This window comes from Pteropus alecto, unplaced genomic scaffold (genome assembly GCF_000325575.1).
Source record: "Pteropus alecto unplaced genomic scaffold, ASM32557v1 scaffold65, whole genome shotgun sequence".
Taxonomy (NCBI): Eukaryota; Metazoa; Chordata; class Mammalia; order Chiroptera; family Pteropodidae; genus Pteropus; species Pteropus alecto.
In genome coordinates, this window is record NW_006439191.1 from 9097351 (window position 1) to 9116480 (window position 19130).

Genomic DNA, 19130 nt, shown 5'->3' on the forward strand with positions numbered 1-19130 from the left:
GGAGAGGGCGGTGGGTGGCCTCATGGATGGAAGGAGGAAGCCCTCCGTGACGGGGTCCACGAGAAAGCCCGAACGCAGCTTGACGCTTATCGCTAAGAGGTGAAGAGGACTTTGTGTCTGTCTTAGGGAACAGGCCACTGCATCTTCGTGTGCGACAAAAATCTGCAATGTAACATCCCACAGCGGTCCCCCACCCGTGATCGAGCGCCTGGCCCGGGAAGGCCTGAAACCTGCCACGATCAGAATTCCCATTGTATTTGGCTCACAGGGCCAGACGACGGGCGAGAGCTGCCCGTGAAACCCTTGCACACGCGTGTACTGTCTCCTGTGCTGCCTGCGTCTGGGTGTGTTCGCCACAATGTGACCTGACTCACAACCACCAGGCGGCACACGGGGTGTCGTTCTAAGTGCCTGGCGCTAGGACTCTCCCAGTTTAATCAGACTCCACGTGGACTCGTCTGAGGACTTCCCGGTGTTTCTGGATCACCCCCAGCCCCATCTTAGAGAAATTAAAACGATTCAGGACACTTGATCGTTTCGGCTCCTAAAGGTATTTACGCAAAGGCAGGTTTCAGCTCGACGTGCGTGCAAAAGTACCGCGACACCACGTCATCACGACAGTCCTCTGTCTCGCAGTGCACACCCCCGAAGCAGACCTGCAGCTCTGGAAGGCCTGGAAGACCACACGGGGTATAAGCACCCCGCCCCCGGCTGGCCGTGGACTTGGTAACGGATCACGTAAGTAGCACAGCGTTCGTGCCGTGGATCGTGGTCTCTTCATGTTAAAATTGCTCTCCGCAGCCCAATTCCTTTTTCTTTTATTTGGTGCTAATGAACCCAAGTGGATCTGAGATGATTTCCGCCGTTGGGAACAATCCCCTCCGTCGGGGTCCGTGAGCCTCTCTGCTCTGCCTCTGGCTGCAGGTTCGCTGTGAACAGGGTTAACTGCGCCATCACTTCTGAACTTCACACTCAATCGCCCGACCGTTGAGTGTTTTACAATAAAATGCTGGATAAAATGCTTGGCAGTGGCAATAAAAGAATTCAACCCCTGTGGTCTCCCTCTGAGGCCAAAGACTGAAAAAGCTGGTTTCAGGGATCTGCCAAGCGTTTGCCACACTGGATGGTAGAGAAAAGCAAATCTAAGAACAGTCTGGCTCAATAACCATGGTAACAATTCAAGGTGAGAAATACGGCTCTTCTCAAGGTTGCACAGGATGAGTTTCGGGGTGTGGATATTGCTGGACGTGTCCCATTCCCCTGTCCCGTCTTATGACGCACTGAAGTCCTGCCTCTCACACCTGTGCAGGGCACGGGAAACGGGGGACACCTGGGAGGTGGGGGCGTTTTTAAATCTGTTCCCTGAAGGACGTACCCACTGCTAAAGGCCGTGTCTGTCTAGGGAGCGCCCCTGACGGCATTTTAAGAATAAAAAGACAGAGACAAAGAAAAACTCAAAAGCAAACATGAGTGTAAATTGTAACGGGAAAATATTTTTAGTAAATCTCTCAGGAACGTTCCATGAAGGAATGATGGCCTCCTGAGAGATCCTGCCCCGCCGTGGAAAGATTTAAAATGAGTTGTCGCAGATGCCGGAGCCCTGTCCCCACCAAGCACCCCAGCGAGGAGCAACGCCAGAGTTCAGCAGAGCGCAGCACGCGGACAGAGCCACTCACCCTTCACGCTGACTGTGATGTAGGGATCGATGCACTGCCCGGCATCCTTCAGCCCGATTTTCTCGATTCTGATGGTGAGTAACGTCATCCCCGGTTCTGATGGCAACCGCGGCAGCAGGGTGCCTGGCAACGGAGAAACGGCGGTGAAAACGAGCTCCGCCCGGGACTTCGGAGTAAACGTCTAACACAGAGAACACACGGCCTCCCTCTTCACTGGCTTAGTAACGAGCCAGGCGTTATTCTGGTTTCTAAAACTCCCGAATGTTCCTTTCAGACAAATATTTAATTAAACACAAGATACATCTATACTCTCATACCTCATAACGCGAAAGCAGAAATTGCTAATTCAAGTTGGTTAAAAATTCAACTCAGTCCAGGAAAGTATAAAATTACAAAGTATAAAACACTTGATAATGTACATAATAATGTACTCATATAATACATGCGCTTTACGTAAATTCATATACAGTACACCTCTCTCAATCTGAAGCGACAGGATAAAGACAGAAGCAGCTTTTTAAGAATGTCATATCCTAAAGTCTAGGAAATTTAATACCAGAATCAATCAACAAATCTTTTGGTTACTATGGATGACGAAATAGCATACAATTTAATATTTATATATTTAACTGAATGATTTCTCACTCCTTCCTTCATCCAATGCTGTATGATCACGTGTCAGAAATTAGTCCTGCTGAGGATGCCACACGAAACTACGGGAGCAACTACGTTTAAAATCCTTTCCGTATACCATTTACACGTTTTACAACTGAAAACCACCCGGAACCACACAAGGCATGTCCCATGGAGAAAATACATGAAAGAAGAAATCGATTGTACGGTTTGCTCATTTATTTCAAATCATCTGAGAAGAACAAATGTAAACAAGAGTTGATTTTAATCTGATACATACATAGTGCCTCAGACTGCATGACCTAACACTGATAAAGGAATTTGGTTAACACTCAAGTTTCTGCCCAACAATGTGTCACCTGACTTTTAATGATCAAGTATCTGAAGTCTGGGAATCCATTAACTTACTACGTCACAAATAGACTACGTTTAATCGACTGCAGACAGGCTTGAGGGAACCATGGGGCAGAGAAAATATTCTCAAACTGCATCTATCAAACTGATAGACGCACAATACTACAGACTTATCAAAAGCCACTGGCTGGGCCACTTAATAATTTGTGAATTTTATAATGTGAAAATTCTATTTCAATAAAGTTGTAAAAGAATAAGAGTGGTTAGAAATGAGTTAGAATTTTTACTTACTAATTTTTAAAAATTGAGAACTCAGAAAATGCAGGGTTGGGAAAGACTAGAGGCTTCGCCCCAGTGTGGCATGAAGAAATCTTAACGGGCTTGGGATGCTAACTCCAAACACATACGTGGCATGAGACCCTTCAGGCTGGCTTCTCTGGACTCTTCTACAGACGAAGGCACCTCAAGAAAAGGCGCTTTTAACTGGACTCGAAGGGAGGGGCTTCAGCGTTAAGAAACCCCTAAAATACTGCCATTGCGACAACAGGCGCGGACCTTGAGGGCGTCATGCTGAGAGAAATAAGTCAGAAAAGGGCCAAAACCATCCGATCTCACCCTTATGTGGAATATGAAACAAAGCAAGCAACAAACACAACGAAACAAAAACAAGCTCAGAGGCGCAGACAACAGAGGCGGTTTCAGAAGGGAGGGGGAGGGAGGAGAGCAAACTGGGCAAAAGCGGGTGAAGTGCGTGGTAATGAGCGGATATCGGCCTCTAGCAATAGGCTGTACTTGGGCTGCTTCCCCGAGCTGTCTCGCTCCGCTGTGCGGTCTGTGGAAAACGACCCACAAATGCAGCCGTGGGTGCCGCACTGGAAAATCACAGCCACTGACAAGGTGCTGATCACGCTGAGACTCTAATAATCATGTAAGTTACACAGGGCGAAGCTTTTTAAACAAGTCATATTCAATTTAAAAGGCTCGGGGAGTGAATTACTTAGTAGCAGAATTTAATGCCCAGAGAAAGAGAAGTCACACATTTGGTGAGAAGCTAATAATGCCGGCATGTGAAATGATAGTTTAGGACAAAATGCCATATAAGAAATTGAAAAGCTCCAATCTCAAACGGTACAATCAGTTGATATATTGATGATATTGCAGATGATGCGGAAAAGGTATTGTGATAAACTATAAAAACAGCTTCTCGAGCATTTGTAAGATCTACTGATGGTGAAAATCAAGAAAACCTTTTCTGGCTCAAAGGCCCAGATGGACTGATGTCCAGTCTTCACCTGTCTCTGGAGAACTGCGCCGGCAGCTGCACTGAGGTGTCCGTCACAGCTGACGCTCCTCGTGCGAAACAGAAAACCCTGACCCTGTCACAGCTCACGGCTTTCTTCACAGAGAGGTTAGTGACAAAACTCTTGCAGAGAAAATGAAAAGTTCTGGATGACATCACAAAAATGGCAAAGCTTATATGTGTTTATATAAAGACCAGTTCACTCCAGAATGTTTTAGAAACTGTGTGAAAACGTTGACCAACCAATAGAGCAAGCGTGCACGTGGGTGTGAGGGCCTCTGCCGCTGTGGGCAGGGTGGGGGTGGCAGGGCAGGCATCAAGGCCCCTGCGGGCCGGCACAGTGTCCAGTGGTCGACACCATCTCCTGCGTGCAGCTGGCCCGTCGGTGGCCCTTCGTCCTTCGCCGATAACTTGTTCCCAGGAAGCTGATAACTGCACAGGTCACAGCACAAGGAGCGAGATGGCTCCTCTGCTGGTTCAAGTCTACGTCGTTTGCACTGCATAACGCCTCGTCCCAAAGGAGTATTAAAGATACTGGCACAGTACTGCACTTCTATTACCCAGAGACTTCCCTGGATGACACGACTGTATTTAACCATAAAGCTTCTGGAGTCTACTGGAAAATGCATCACATTATAGCGTATCGCTGTACTTCGTAAAGTGAACTAGTTTATTAGAAATGAAAACCCCAACAGTACGGAGTAAAACAGTAACTGGGATAGGCAAGAAATCGATCCAGGTGCCTGCCCTAGGTTATCTATGGGGAGAGCCTCAGCGATATCTCCTGCAAGTAACAGGCTGGCCAAACGTGATTTGCTTGCCCAAAACAAGATGGGAAAAATAAAGGGCATTTGCTCAGTACCATTCCCCTGGATCCTGTTTTGATGACCACAATTTGATTCATTAGAGCAGTACTCACTGTAGCTCTCCGGAAGACCTGCCTGGCCCAGGCTAGTCCGGGAACCTGGGTTTGGGGAGGGATCCCCGTGGCCTCTGGTAAGAGGGTCACTAGGCCTAGGCTGCCTATGCACACAGTATGGATTATGCTGAGTATCTGCCTCCTCTGAGCGTCTGGAGTCTGGGCCAGCGCTAGGCGGAGGGGGCCACGTGATCAGGCCCCAGTGACAGCCCTGGGCACTGAGTCTCCAAGCGGCTTTGCCAGAAGGCGACAGTTCACAAGTCGCTGCTGGAGGAACTAAGCGCAAGCATGTGAGTCCCGGGGAAAGGGCTCCTGGAAGCCGCTGCTGGCTTCCTGCCTCATGCGCCTTTTCCCTTCGCTGACTGCTTTGTGTTCCCTCGCGGCGACAGAGCAGCGCGGTGGTGGTGAGGGCGCCCACGTGCTGGGTCCTCCCAGCGCATCAGCGAGCACGAGGGTGGAGGGAGCCCCGACGCAGACCTGAGACGCTTTCAGACAGCGCTTCTCCAACAGCCACTACCAAAACACGGCCACGAAACCGGCTTCAGACCGGCAGAGCCCTGAACAGGGTCAACTTCCCGCTAGCGACACCGAAACGCATCCCCGACGCCCCGACCGGGACCATGTCACGCGACGCACATGTGCCGACACGCGGTACCCACCGGGGACCCTGGCGGGAAAGGAGTCGGGAGACCCTGCTCCAGCTCCGCCCTCCTCTTCATCTTCTTCAAATTCCAAGTTTTCTTCTTCGCCGGGCGCTAAAATTCTCCTACATGCAAAAGGACAGAAAAAACAGCAAGCTGCAAAACGAAATGTGCTAGAGAAGCCGCAAGCTGCTCCCTTCCCGGGTCAGACATTGATATAAAAAATATTGACATAAAAATGTTGATATATTGATATCAATGATATCAGTGTTGATATGAAATATCTAGAAATATCCGAAAACGGGTGTAAAAGAAGATGACAAAATAAGAGGACAAATATTAGTGCTTCTTTATTTTACCTTAAGGGAACAGGCTGAACATCAAATGGGAATTCTTTATTATATGTAAGAATATTCTTTAGGACTAGAATAGAAAGAGAAAGACACATGAATTCTTTCAGGAATCAAAATTTAAAATTTTACCATAAATGACTTTTTTTTAAATCAATTTTACTATGCATTTAAAAATTAACTTTGTAAAAATTCCTAGTCTTAGCATCATCCAAAATCACAATGCATTTGTCCATTGACTTACAAGTCTTAACAGAACGAAAATACCCGTAGTATATTCTAGGTACCAGTAATTTAGAGCACTATCAGATCTCCAAGGAGAATATGTTCCAGAGTCTCAGAGCCCTCATGGAAAATGAACTTAATGGGAAATGATCCCCAAAATAGTTATGTGAGCACCAGAGATAAAAACGCCTCCCTCCTGTACTATGTCAATCAAAAGACATCAAAGATGATCAGTCGGAGGTCCATGACCTTGTCCTATTCTGTGTCCCGATTAGATTTCCCCTCAACTCCATGAAACTGGTAACGTTTGCTAAACCTGGTTATAATTCTCATATACAACATTTATTACACGCACGTGTAACTTATATACACACATATAAAGTTTATCACTTACGTAAAGGTTATTACGTACACACGTATATGTGTATACACACACACACAGGAGAGATCTATCCCCAAGGGAAGTATCCTAACAACGTGGCACCACCCCCAGTCCTACGGCTGTGGTCGATGATGACATCCTGGCATGTGAACTTAGGTCAACAATTCTGCCTACACCTGCAGAGGTACCGTAAGTGCAGACCCCTTGCAGAGGCACTCCAAGCACGGCATCTCGGGCTTCTCATGTAGCCTACGGCTTCCCAGTAACCACCTGCGATCGCAGGAAGGTGCAGCAGTGGCGGTGACTGGGCGATCCAACAGGTTCCTATGATTTTACACTCAGCTCACGCAGCCTGGTTTTGGACTCCTGCAGCTTAGAGTTGAAACAGGCCTGGCACACTGCCACCCCAGTGCGCAGGTTGCAACCGGATGACTTACTCCCATAGGTGTAAGGCTTGTTTACCAGATGTCTTGTAACATAGGCTCCCCTACTGAGTCCATCAGTGAGAGCGAAGGCCAAGTCCAAGTCTTGAGTCTAGATTGTCATGATTCTTATTCTCTTTCTCCCTTCCTCCAGCTCTCGCCCTCATCCTTCCTCTGTCTTTCTTCTTCTCAACAAATGTACAGTGAGTGCCCATAATATCCCATATGCTTTAGGTGCTGAAGAAATGGCAGTGGCCAAGGCAGGGGCTCCTGCCTTCGTAGGACCCGACTTTGGAAACACAGACTACGAATGTGCTAATGAACTGCGAAGGCACGGACGGGACGACGGTGCAGGAGCACGGGGAGAGCGAAAGCTCAGGGGACAGAGCAGGCGGCATCCGAGCCCTGACCCGGCCGGCATGGCGGGGGCTGTCCAGAGCAGCCCGGGGGCCAGGGCTCTCTGGGTTCAGGGTTTAGGGGGCAGGCCGGAGCAACAACAAAGGCCCCGAGGCAGGAACCGGCTGGGCTTGTTCAAGGAAGAGAACAGACCGTGCAGCTGAGGCCTGACCCGGCTCGGGGGACAGAGCAGGCGACATCTGAGCCCTGACCCGGCCGGCGTGGCGGGGGCTGTCCAGAGCAGCCCGGGGGCCAGGGCTCTCTGGGTTCAGGGTTTAGGGGGCAGGCCGGAGCAACAACAAAGGCCCCGAGGCAGGAACCGGCTGGGCTTGTTCAAGGAAGAGAACAGACCGTGCAGCTGAGGCTGGATAAGCGAGGGGGAAGTGGCAGAGATTCGAAACCTGATTCACTGACATCACTAGGGATTAACATAAGAAAATTAAATGACTAGTACTTTCAAGATCTTGGTTTTAGTATATTTCAGAGAAGATTATAAGAGATTTAAAAAACCTTGGAGGAAAAATACATTAGCAAAATAAAGCAAGTCTTACGTGTTGAAAAGTACAGTCATTCATTAATTGTTTTCTTAACAGTCTCAAAAAAGGCAGAGGCCAGCCTGACACAGTATACTTAACTTGAAATATAGTCAAGTGTCAATTTGAAAAAGATGACTAATTCTGATAAAACAATAAATTCAAAATTACAGAGGATATACTACTGAGATACAACACATACACTGATGTTCCCGTAGAAGGCAACAGCAATTAAAATCCTCTAAAAAGAGATTAAGTACCAAGAAGGGAGAAGTCCGTATGAAAAGCACCATGTAAATTCAAAATATAACAAAATGAATGCCAATAATACTATCTTTCCTTTCCATTCCCACCCCAATCTTAAAAAGATAAAAACAAGCAACCGTGAAAACAAGAAAGAGAAGAGACCAATGCAGATGTTAGTCCCGCTAATATACGCACCAATAACCTCTCAGGAGCTTGAACTGGAGTAGTAGGATATTTAGAATTGATGTCAATATTGCACAATTATAGGTATTAATACAGAGGGTAGGGTCACTCAGAACCCTGGTAAAAACCCGGTTCTGGCATTTATGAGCTGTAAGGTCATGAGAAAGTGTCTGTTAGCAAATTGCAATTGAGTAGATTTATCTGAGTGCTTGGTATATAGCTGCTACTCTAAAAAATGGTAGCCACTGTCACCATGAAAGATCCTGGGAACGGGAGAAATAAGTGAGCATGTTTACAGGAAGAGATAATAAATATCTGTGGATGAATGGTTTATAGTCATTCCACATATCTAAGGTTCTAAATTTTATTAAAAAACAAACTGGAAAAAAAAAACTTAACAGAAAACAGTAAGTAAATAAGGAGCCAAAATCCTAATTATTCTTATTAAAAAAAATTGAGCATTGTAATTTTCTTTAGAACCATTATATGATCATTAAATAACCACTACAGCCTCCAGTATGCTTTTCTTAAAATAATAGTACATATAGCCAATTGCAAAAGACCACATATTATATCATCCCATTTATAGGAAATGTTCACAGCGGGCAAATTTACAGAGGCAGAAATTAGATTAGCGGTTGCCTTGGCTGGGAGTTAGGGAGCTGGGAGTTGGGGAGCTGGGGGAGTGCCGACCAGTACCGGGTTTCTTTCTGGGGTGATGAAAACATCCTAACATTGACCGTGGTGATATTCAATACTTGTGCTTTGCCGATATCGCTAACATTTCCTCTAAGGGACCTTTCATTTGAACCACCAAAAAAGCTTTATCTGGCAGCATCCTAAACACCAAAACATTTGAAGCAATATTTTACAACATTTATTGTGCAGCTCAAACAGCTGGACTATAGCTTCTGATGACAGAGTATAAATGGGCATCGATGATTATAATGTAAAATTCTCCAGCAGATGCTACTATAAATGCTTACCAAAGTAATTATTCTCTTTTAAAGCAATTGAAACAAAATAAAGGCTAAAACATGTAGATATAGGTAGAATATAGAATCTAATAATTTTCCATATTCTAAATAAAGGTAAACCAAATAATAGTTACTATAAATATTATAGAAATTACAAAAGCGTGAAAGAATCACATAGGGCTAGATACGAACAGAAATAAATCAAATAAGCATTTATGCTAAATAATGGGAATATCTCTAATAAATTTTTTTGAAAGGCGTATCACTAAAAAATAGAAAATGAAACTTACTTGGTTCTAGCTTCTTCAGGTCCTCCAGTTTAAATTCTTCTTGGGACTGTGTGGACTGAATTTAAAACATGCACATTACATCTTTTTGTTATAAAGATTTCACTACACTATGTGTCTTTTAAGTGGCGAAAATATTCAAAAAGTAGCCAAATTAAATGAATCTATTTCCTGCTTTCAAAGTAGGAAAGAGAAGTCCCAAAATGGTTTTTGTTTGTTTTGAATTTGGGGAACATTCAGGCTAAAAATAACAGAAAAAAAATAATTAAAGTCATACCTTTTAATTCTATAATTTATAAAATGTGAACTAAATCTTTTAATATGAGCTTAAGCCATGAATTCCTAGTGTTATAAACCTTTCTGAGACAATACTGCTTTTAGCAGGCATGCTTAATGTTATATCGTAACAGCTTATAATAATTTCTTTTCCTTAATTTTGCAGCTTTTGCAATTGGTTTATGCCAGAAAAATAGGGAAAAACCTGTTTACCTGTAAAGCTGCACTTCGTAATTCCAAGCACGTTGCAATCTTGCCTATGGTTTTCTGTAGGAAAAAGAGAAAGCTATAAATACCGTATATAACTGTGAGCTCTCAAAATCGGCAAGGTAATTTTTATTGATAAAGGATGTACAATTTTAAAAAACAAGTTAAATTTTAGTTCTTTTTAGCATCTTGCAGATTTTAAAGAAGAGAAACAAGAGGCAAAAGGCTGGAATAAGGGAGAGAAGGCGCCACCTAATGTGCCACAACCAATTTTAAATCAAGGTTGCTTTGATGATAGCTTTATGATACAATTTAAAGGGCCATGAAAAGGACTTCTGACATCTTCCCTCCCAAGCTCTGCCTTCTCTTCTTCTCCACAAAGCCTAAAATTCACTGAAAGATTTCAAAATAAGAATATCTGAAAGTTAGCATAATGGTATAATTTAACGCTGACTGAGTTTAATCCTGACTCATTGGATTAAATACGCAGACAAATACTAAGTAAAATCAAGAGTGTAATGAATGGTGGCAAATTGCAGTCAGATCTGTTTTACAGAATATGAGCTATAAAATGAATATGAGTGACAGGGCGTAGTCCTTGCCTTTAAAAAGCTCACGTCCCACTACGTAAGATTAGACGCGTACAGAATCACTGTGATATAAAGAAGAGACACTTGATTCCGCCAGTTTCAGCAACGTGAGCCGCTGCATGTTCCAAAGAAATAAGACAAGACTGGGTTAGGGATCAGCTCCAGGGACCGGGAGGGCTCTTAAACTAAAGAGTTTAGAAACCGTCATGGTTCAATTGTTTACAGTTGCAAACTGAAACCGGGGAGAGACAGGTTTGACACGTGAAGTATGAAGGAGACAGGGTCGTTCTGAAGGGGACCCCCAATGACTGGCCGAGGAAGGTTTTACTGCGGCGGCAAAGAATGACTATCGGGGATGTCCTTTAAGAAGACTGTTGTGACAACAGTGCCCATAGGCTGAAGGGGAAAAGCGCAAAGGCTCAAGGGAAGATCAGTCAGCTATTTCAACTCTCCGGGGAGGTGACGATCAGAAGAAAACGTGAGTGACCAGGCTGGAAAAGGAGACCGGCAGGAAAAATACCTGTCTGCAGGACGGCCGCTGAACTACGCCATCAAGTCCTCCCGAGACAGACATTTCTTAAGTATTTATTAGGAGTAAACACAGACCGTAAAAGTGAAGTATTTTGGTGCAATATTTGCAATGCCATATTCAAAGACATATTCTGGAAACAGATGACATGATTTCTAAATGTACTGATGACTTGCAAAAGTTTAGTAAACTGGATTTGGTGGTTTTCTCTACTGTCAATTTTCTTTGCAAGATAAATGAGGGGCAGAGCGGAGTGACAAGTGCTGTCCTGCCCTCTGGCGCTTAGGTTGGCGGGCGCTATGCCATTATCATATCGACAACAGCCGGTACAGCAACTCACAAAACAGACCACGACTCAGCAAGATATGACTCCTGGCCAAGGCACAGGAACAATACTTACCTATATCCGCAATCTGAAAATTCTTCTTATCTCAATATAAGAGTTTAGAAAATACCCAATTTTATTCTGAAAATTTACAGTTAACAATTACATTTAAATACAGCGACTGCAAAAGAGTTCAAGATACTCAAACTTATTTACCCTGTCGAACAGCTATTGTGTAGGAACCAGCGAGCCTTTTCTACATAAAATCTCATCAGCCCCAAATCACTGTTGTTCAAACATACCACTCAAGTCTGACGAAACTGGTAAATCATTTGAAATGCAAATATAATAATACGGTAATGGTTAACAACTTTGAGCATTTAACTAAGTGACAGGCTCTCCTAAGTGAATATACAAACATTAATTCATTTAATCATCACTATAACCTATGAATTAGATACAATCACTTTATAGATAGGAAAATTGAAGAGGTTACGTAACTTTCCCTAAGATCAATGCCTTCTACACACAAGCAAAATACACAACAGAGCAATAATACACTTTTTATGTTCTTTAAAAAATGGTTTTTAAAAAGGATTGTGTCTGTATTAAGTGAGATGTATCAATGAGTACGTCTCTAAAAACATTAGTTAACTTCTTTTCCTTCTTTACTATAAAGTCCATTTGATTTGATGCTTTTAACTTTTAGGATAAAATGTAGTTTAACCACTGAGTCCACTAATAACCCATTTTAAACTTAAACATTTCTTCAAGTTAAGCAGAAGCGACAGCTTTTTACACAGAATCTACTGAACTATGGCAAAATACCAACAGGCATTATTCATAACTATTTTAAGGGACCACACCCAACATCAGCATTAAAAAAGAAATGAAACACTATCATTTTCAGATGTAGCAATGACTTCTAAAACATGTAGCATTTGTCGATGTCAGAATCCGGTGCTTGCTACTGTAATTGTTTCCCCTTTCTTAGAAACAAATGGTTCAGAAAACTAATTGAGAAGCACAAGGTCACTCGTGCCAGGTCCTAAGTACATTAAGACTAAGCACTGAAGGTAAGTGAAGTTAATTTTAGAAACATTTAAATTATTAGCACTTCATTCAAATGACTTGCTCGTGCCTAATATGGTACAGAAATGGAAATTTTCATGTTCAGAATACTGGCTGTTTTGCTTGGTCATTGCTAGGAAAACCGACAACTCAAAGAGAGCAACAGAAGGAAAAGATGGAATAAAAATTACACAACTAAAGAGCTCAATTAATTTTGCTAAAACACGTTCAAAATAATAGGTTCCAAAAATACACATAGTTGAAGTGGTCTAGTCACAAACCAAACTCAATTTTTTAGATGTAAATAGCCAGTTATCTACTCTCTAGCTGCAGGGAGGCAGGGAGAGGAGCAAGAAAGGGGGGTGGCGGTGGAAAGGGGAGACCTGTAAAACACAGAACAAGCAGACAGTGCTGGGATTCTCATCACCACCAAGTCTGATTCAAACAGGGACGACTTTCTAAGCATCATGAGACAGGATGTGCTGTTTCGCCCAGAAACTTACATGAGGAAATCTGTGACACCGAAGGAGGGAGCTTCATGGCACGAAAGCTCTTGGCAGCTGTCCTCTGGCTGCGAAACCCAGTCGTTACTATGACAAAACTATTGAGAACTGAAAGCGAAGTCAACTAATCACGAGGGAGGATCAGACAAGAATCACGAATTCTCTTACTTTCCACTGCAAATCTCTAAGAATACTATGGATAGAAAATCCATGTGAAGATTTTTTATCAACAATTAGTAAAGCTTAGAGAGAGCAACAGTTCTGCTTTAGAGTTTAGACAAAATAAATACTGTGACGATGTGTATTTCATTCTCTCAGAAATTAGGATTTCTCTTATCTTAAAATAATCATATGCAAATAAATATCAATAACCTGAGCTCCAACAAAGCATGTAATATTTTTAAAAGCTTACTGTGAGCTACACAGTAAAAAGCTTCATAAAGAAAGCACTCTAGAAATACGGTTGGTTTTTGAAAAATCTTTCGAAGTCCCACAAACTAGAGAATGGTTGGCATAATTCTCAAATTTGTCACTATTAACAAAAACAGTGAAAATAATAAAAGCATAAAGATTATAATTCCAAATACGAAACATCAAGAATGATTTTGCTGAGAATAACATTCTCCATTTTCCTCTTTTGAGGAAAACGCAATTGAGTTTATTCTACTTTGGCTTATGTGCCAGGTCTGGCCTTCAATTAATTTTGCAGACCTAACAGTTGGTTTCAGAAGTTCCCATAACGTGTTCTTTCAGAACACTAGACCTAATGAAATGTTCTATAAAGGGAGAAGAAAAACTGCCAAAGGCAAACAAATTTAAGAAATACTCCATTACCCAAACTCTCTAAAGATTCAACGTATACATTAGCAAATTAAAAGCCCTGACAAGTCGCAAACTCTCTCTGTTGAAAGTAGATCTATTAATTTTTCAGAGCAAATGTCCTCCAGACCACACCTGGGAAGCCTTTGTTTTCTAATCATTTAGTAACTTGGAGCCTCGAACTTCTTCCTTATGTGACATTCAAATAAGGCCGATTTGTCAACATGAGTTTTCTGGCCCGCTGGGAATGTGTCACCTGTATCTGTCAAGAAAACTGAATTTGTGAATGCACACAACTTGCCTCACAATCAGAATGTAGCACACAGTGATTTGGAGGTTCTTCTCCAAGCCCAAGGATAGGCAGGAGGGCACAAGCTCTCTGTAGTCACAACTGGCAGCCACAAATGCCTCCTCGGCAGGTATCATAAATAACAAATACCGCAGAAATCAGGTCTCCAGGGGAGAGCGGTCCAGGACACCTCAAAGGTAGAGGTATGAGAAGGATTTAGAGATCCCTGTTGCCATTGTTTAATGTTATTTAATCCCTCATTTTGTATATAAGGAAATGAAGGCGCAGAGCCAGGGCCAGTGCTGAAGACCGAGTCTCGGACTCCAGACCGCAGGCTCGCTCATCTGGGCCACGCTGCCCCCTGGGCCTTAGAAAGTATAAGGTCTGTGTGTCTGTGTTAGCTGAAAGGAGACGGCAGCCAGGTGGCTGACTAAGAAACGACGGTAATTAAGGAATAAAGAAATAGGATTACCGAACACCACCTTCACCTTAGAAAGCGAAAGAAAATTAAGAAAACGTTATTTTTTTTTCTCACTAGTCTAATCATCACATAACAAAGCTCATTTCTTGACGGCATTTAAAAAAAAATTTAGTGTGTTTTATTTCGGTCCGATCACTTTGTACGTGATGTTGCTCACAGTCCCTACACCTAAGGGACAGAAGTTGGAGACAAAGCAAATAGGTGGTTAAAATATCAGGGTCGTTAGAGTTTTAATCCCCGAAGGCTTCGCACTGTTTCCACATCCGTAACACACTGTTAGCTGTTAATTTACAGGCTCAGATATTTGAGATTCTGTTTCAAAATTTAGGTGTTTTAACTCCCAATACTGTGATGCCAACTGATCACTTCCTAATCGATTCCTGGACAGATTTCACAACCTTCTAGGGGCGATAGAATATACAGTCTTTGCTCCTTTCCTTAAGCAAACCCATTATTTCTTCTGTGGTAATTATTTTCCAGGGCTCGAATCCTAAATTTTCTGAGTCTATTGTGGGTATTAATAGTTATTAAGAAAAAGAGACAAATACACATTTAAATTATAGCAACGTGTTTCTTTTTCAACACAAAAAAGTATATTAGATGTAAATGTAAATCCTGAATATTTTTAAAATGCAAACATAAACTTAGGTAAGAAATATGGTTAACCCTAATCTTTGGGGATTTTTTTCTTTCTGTATTCCTATAAAAAAGAGTCAAATGAATACAGGCCTAAGGACTAAAATTCATTTGTTTGGGCTTAAAGAGTATGAAAATATATATATCACTCCCACTCCCACCCCTTGCACACACACACAAAAAAAGAATTAAAACAGATGAAGTCACCATAGTTTTCACAATGTCTTTTTTTAAGAGATGACGGAAAATCGGACGCACTGATTTTTTTTTCATTATCGATGAGACTAAAATTTGGTTTGACACTAGATACTCTGAGCCAGGAAAAAATGGCTCTCCCAAAGTAAAGCTTCTTAAAGTATCCCATTTTTCAGCGTCTCAAACAGTACAAGGAATCAGCCTGACACATTAAAATTTTAATTCAAGGAGAAAGAGCACCATTGAAACATTTTGCAACCTTATGCATTTATTTCGCTGACACATTCTTACGCCACATTCTTGAACTAATTTTTTTCGTGCTGGCTTTTTGAGGGTTGTTTGTTCTGAGAGGAGGCAGAGAAAGAGTTAAGAAAGTTCAGAGTTAAAAGTAAGTATTGAGGTGGGACGCAATTAAGCAAAATCAAACTGCAGTCTCTGAACTTGCCCACCCCCTCAACCAGGGAGGGGATGATCTCCGGGACAGTTAAAAAGTCTAAATGGCTGAGTAAAGAAATTCATGAAGTGAGAAATTCATTAAGTGGTAAATCATGTGGTATTTCTACTTGATCACTTAATATTTGGCAAAGCATAAGTATTACTCTTTGTACTTAAGTAGGACAGTTTTTGTTGTCTGGTTTTGCTTAATGGACTCTAAAAGACAGGACCCTTTTCATCTGGAATCAGATATATCTAGAGATTATTTTATGGTACCTTTTGTTCTTCGGTGAATTCAGAATTATTGTGTTGAGCTTGGGCCTCTTTCTGTAGATGTCTTGCTAATCTGTAAGAAAAACGTGCGTTCTTTAGGATTGTAGGAAAGCGAGCTATCTCAAGTACAACAAGGTGAAACAATTTAAATCTTGTAAAAACAAACGGTGAAGTACAATAATACTTTGTTCTGTTTTCAAAGTACAAATCTATATTATCTTCATAATGAAACTCTTTATACAATGACAATGACAATAAGATATAATCCTTTTCATACCATTTCAGTGGGACAAATTTCAGTTCTAGGCAGGAAAAAAGAAACCTTAGGGCTGAAAAGAATCTCAAATGGCATTCAACCCAACTTCCTTTATTTTTTTTTAATTAATTATTTTTACACCTGCAGCACTTGGTCTTCCTAAGTGGTCTCCCATCCAAGCACTAACTAGGCCCGACCCTGCTTAGCTTCCGAGATCAGACAGGAGAGGCTTGTTCAGGGTGGCATGGCCGCAGCCCAACTTCCTTTAGCATGGATGAATTTCCTCTACGACAAGCCGACAAGCAGTTGTCCAGATTCTGCTTAAACATGTCCAGTGCACACCAATGACAGTACCAATCAGAGATGCTTTATCCATCTATCATTCATTTGCTGATAAGATTAGTCCAAATTACAGCTGTGCCAAAGTGATAATAACCAAATTATACTTCTGAAAACATTTTTCATGGAAATTAGAGAAAAAATGAAAATCATTGTTTGCCCAATTATCATACTTGAAAATAGCAGTTGGGCCGTTAGTGAGTTTTCAAACACATATCTGTGTTACGAATCCAACCCGAAAGTAAGAATCCAAAGCGATTTACGATACAGCAAAAACCAAAGGATTGACTCTTACAACTATACCATAAAAAGATAAATAATTCAATTTAAAAATGGGCTAAGGATTTGAATAGACATTTCTCCAAAAAAGATATAAAAATAGCCAATAAGCACATGAATATCATATCATTAGTCATTAGGGATACACAAATCAAAACCACAGTGAGATACCATGACCCACCCACTAGGATGGGTATACTTTTTCAAAAGAGAGGGAAAAATAACAGATGTTGGCAAGGATGTGAAAAAAGTGGAACCCTCAGACAGTACTGGTAAGAACGTAAAATGGGTCAGTCATTGTGGAAATCACTCTGGCAGTTCCTCAAAACATGAAACAGAGTTACTGCATAACCTGGCGATTTCAAAATCCTAGGTAGAGTCCTAAGAAAACTGAAAACATGTTCACATACAAAAAGACCTGTACAGCATCAGCACTATGCATAACAGCCCAAAGCGCAAATACCCAAAATGTCCATCAACTGATGAATGGATAAACGAAAAGGAGAACATCCATTCAATGGAATATTGTTTGGCCGTAAAGAGGAATGAGGTACTGACACATGCGACGACACGGATGGACTTCAAAAATATCACGCTAGATGAAAGGTGCATGTAAAGACCGGGTATCACATGCTTCGATTTACGCCAAGTGTCCAGAATAGACAAATCTGTAAAGACACAATGCAGATTAGCGGCTGCCAGGGGCTAGAGTGCGCATATGAAGTGACTGCCAATGAGCACAAGGGATCTTTCTGTGGTGAGGGAAACGTTCTAGAATTCGATTGTAGTGATGGTTGCACAACTTGGTGAATTCACTAAAAATTTGTTGAACTGCATATGTAAAACGTAAATTTCATGGTATGTAAATTATCTCAGTAAAGTTATTTTTAAAACATTTTGTAAATCCTAAGCAAAAAAATAATAATTTTCTAAATCCATAAATGACTGCGCCACTTTAAGACAAAGTGAGACATGACTATATCCGCTACGGTAAAATCCACATATTTTGGCTATCAGATGAGCAGGTAAAAGAGTTGCCATTCTATCAGTAAAGGTGAGAAACCAACCCGACATTCTTCTCTAGCGAATGACGTCACCTTTCAAGGGTACCTACCCTTGAAAAATCAGGACTGTTCTCAAGGGGGAAGTTTGAAATGCACTTTAGGCACATGAACAAGTGACTGACAGCAACCGGAGACAGAAACCAGTGCTTGTCGAACTATCTGCAGTGACGTTCCAGTTCTTTCCCCCCCTATCTGTTCCAGGCTAACACTTTATAAAATACGATAAAAACTATTGTGAAGATGCCAAATTGCTAAGAAGTTTCTAAATCACAGTTTCTTCATCTCGCAGACCGGCACTGACGTTTGGGGCACATTTCTGGGTTCCCCTGGCAGAGGCGTGGTTGAGGTGATATACGGCAGGTACCAGCCAGTCTTCACACTCATGTACTTACTTAACAAATATTTTGGGGCCATCCATGGGCTGGATTACTACCCCAGGACTGATCCTGTGAAATACCTGATTCTGAGCCACAGACTCCATACCATGCTACTGAAAATCAGGCGTCATGTATCCCCGGGGTGCTGAAAACAGTGGTCTGCTAAATGGAGTTGCTTTTCACTGATCATGCATATTTTCAATAGCAATTTTAGTTTTGCTATCATTTGTTTAAATGTTCCAACAGTATTTTGGCATCAACTCTTTAATGCTCCCAAGTATACTCTGGAGTTGATCCATTCAACAGAAAACAATAATTACATAATACCTAAATAAACAAGTATTTAATGATAGCCTAGTATACTCTGGACACTTAGGAAACGAGAGAACAAAACAGACAACCCCTCGGATACCCTGCCCTCAAAGAGCTTACATTCACGTGGGGAGGGACGATACACCATATGAATGTGTAACGTATATTGTACTTTAGATGGTGAGAAATACTATGGGAAAAATTAAGCGGGATTGGGGGGCGGGTAGGATGAGCAAGGCTGAGGAGAGGAGGTGGGGAGGGGAGCAGGCTTCGCAATTTCAATAGGGTGGCAAAGAGGGCCCCCTGAGAATATCTGAACAAAGACCTGAAGGAGGTGCCCAAGTGCCTGG

General features: G+C 42.1%; 1 protein-coding gene across 1 annotated transcript in view; it reads right to left on the reverse strand.

Annotated features, from left to right (window-relative positions):
* Nucleotides 1–19130, reverse strand: part of AIDA (axin interactor, dorsalization associated) — a 25785-nt gene that overhangs the window by 3378 nt on the left and 3277 nt on the right. The window contains exons 2-7 of the mRNA XM_025049852.1: nt 16157–16226; nt 10014–10067; nt 9528–9582; nt 5883–5946; nt 5542–5648; nt 1677–1799 (exon numbers count right to left, since the gene is read on the reverse strand). Of these exons, the coding sequence (XP_024905620.1) occupies nt 1677–1799; nt 5542–5648; nt 5883–5946; nt 9528–9582; nt 10014–10067; nt 16157–16226 (473 nt within the window). The remainder of the gene's footprint in view (nt 1–1676; nt 1800–5541; nt 5649–5882; nt 5947–9527; nt 9583–10013; nt 10068–16156; nt 16227–19130) is intronic.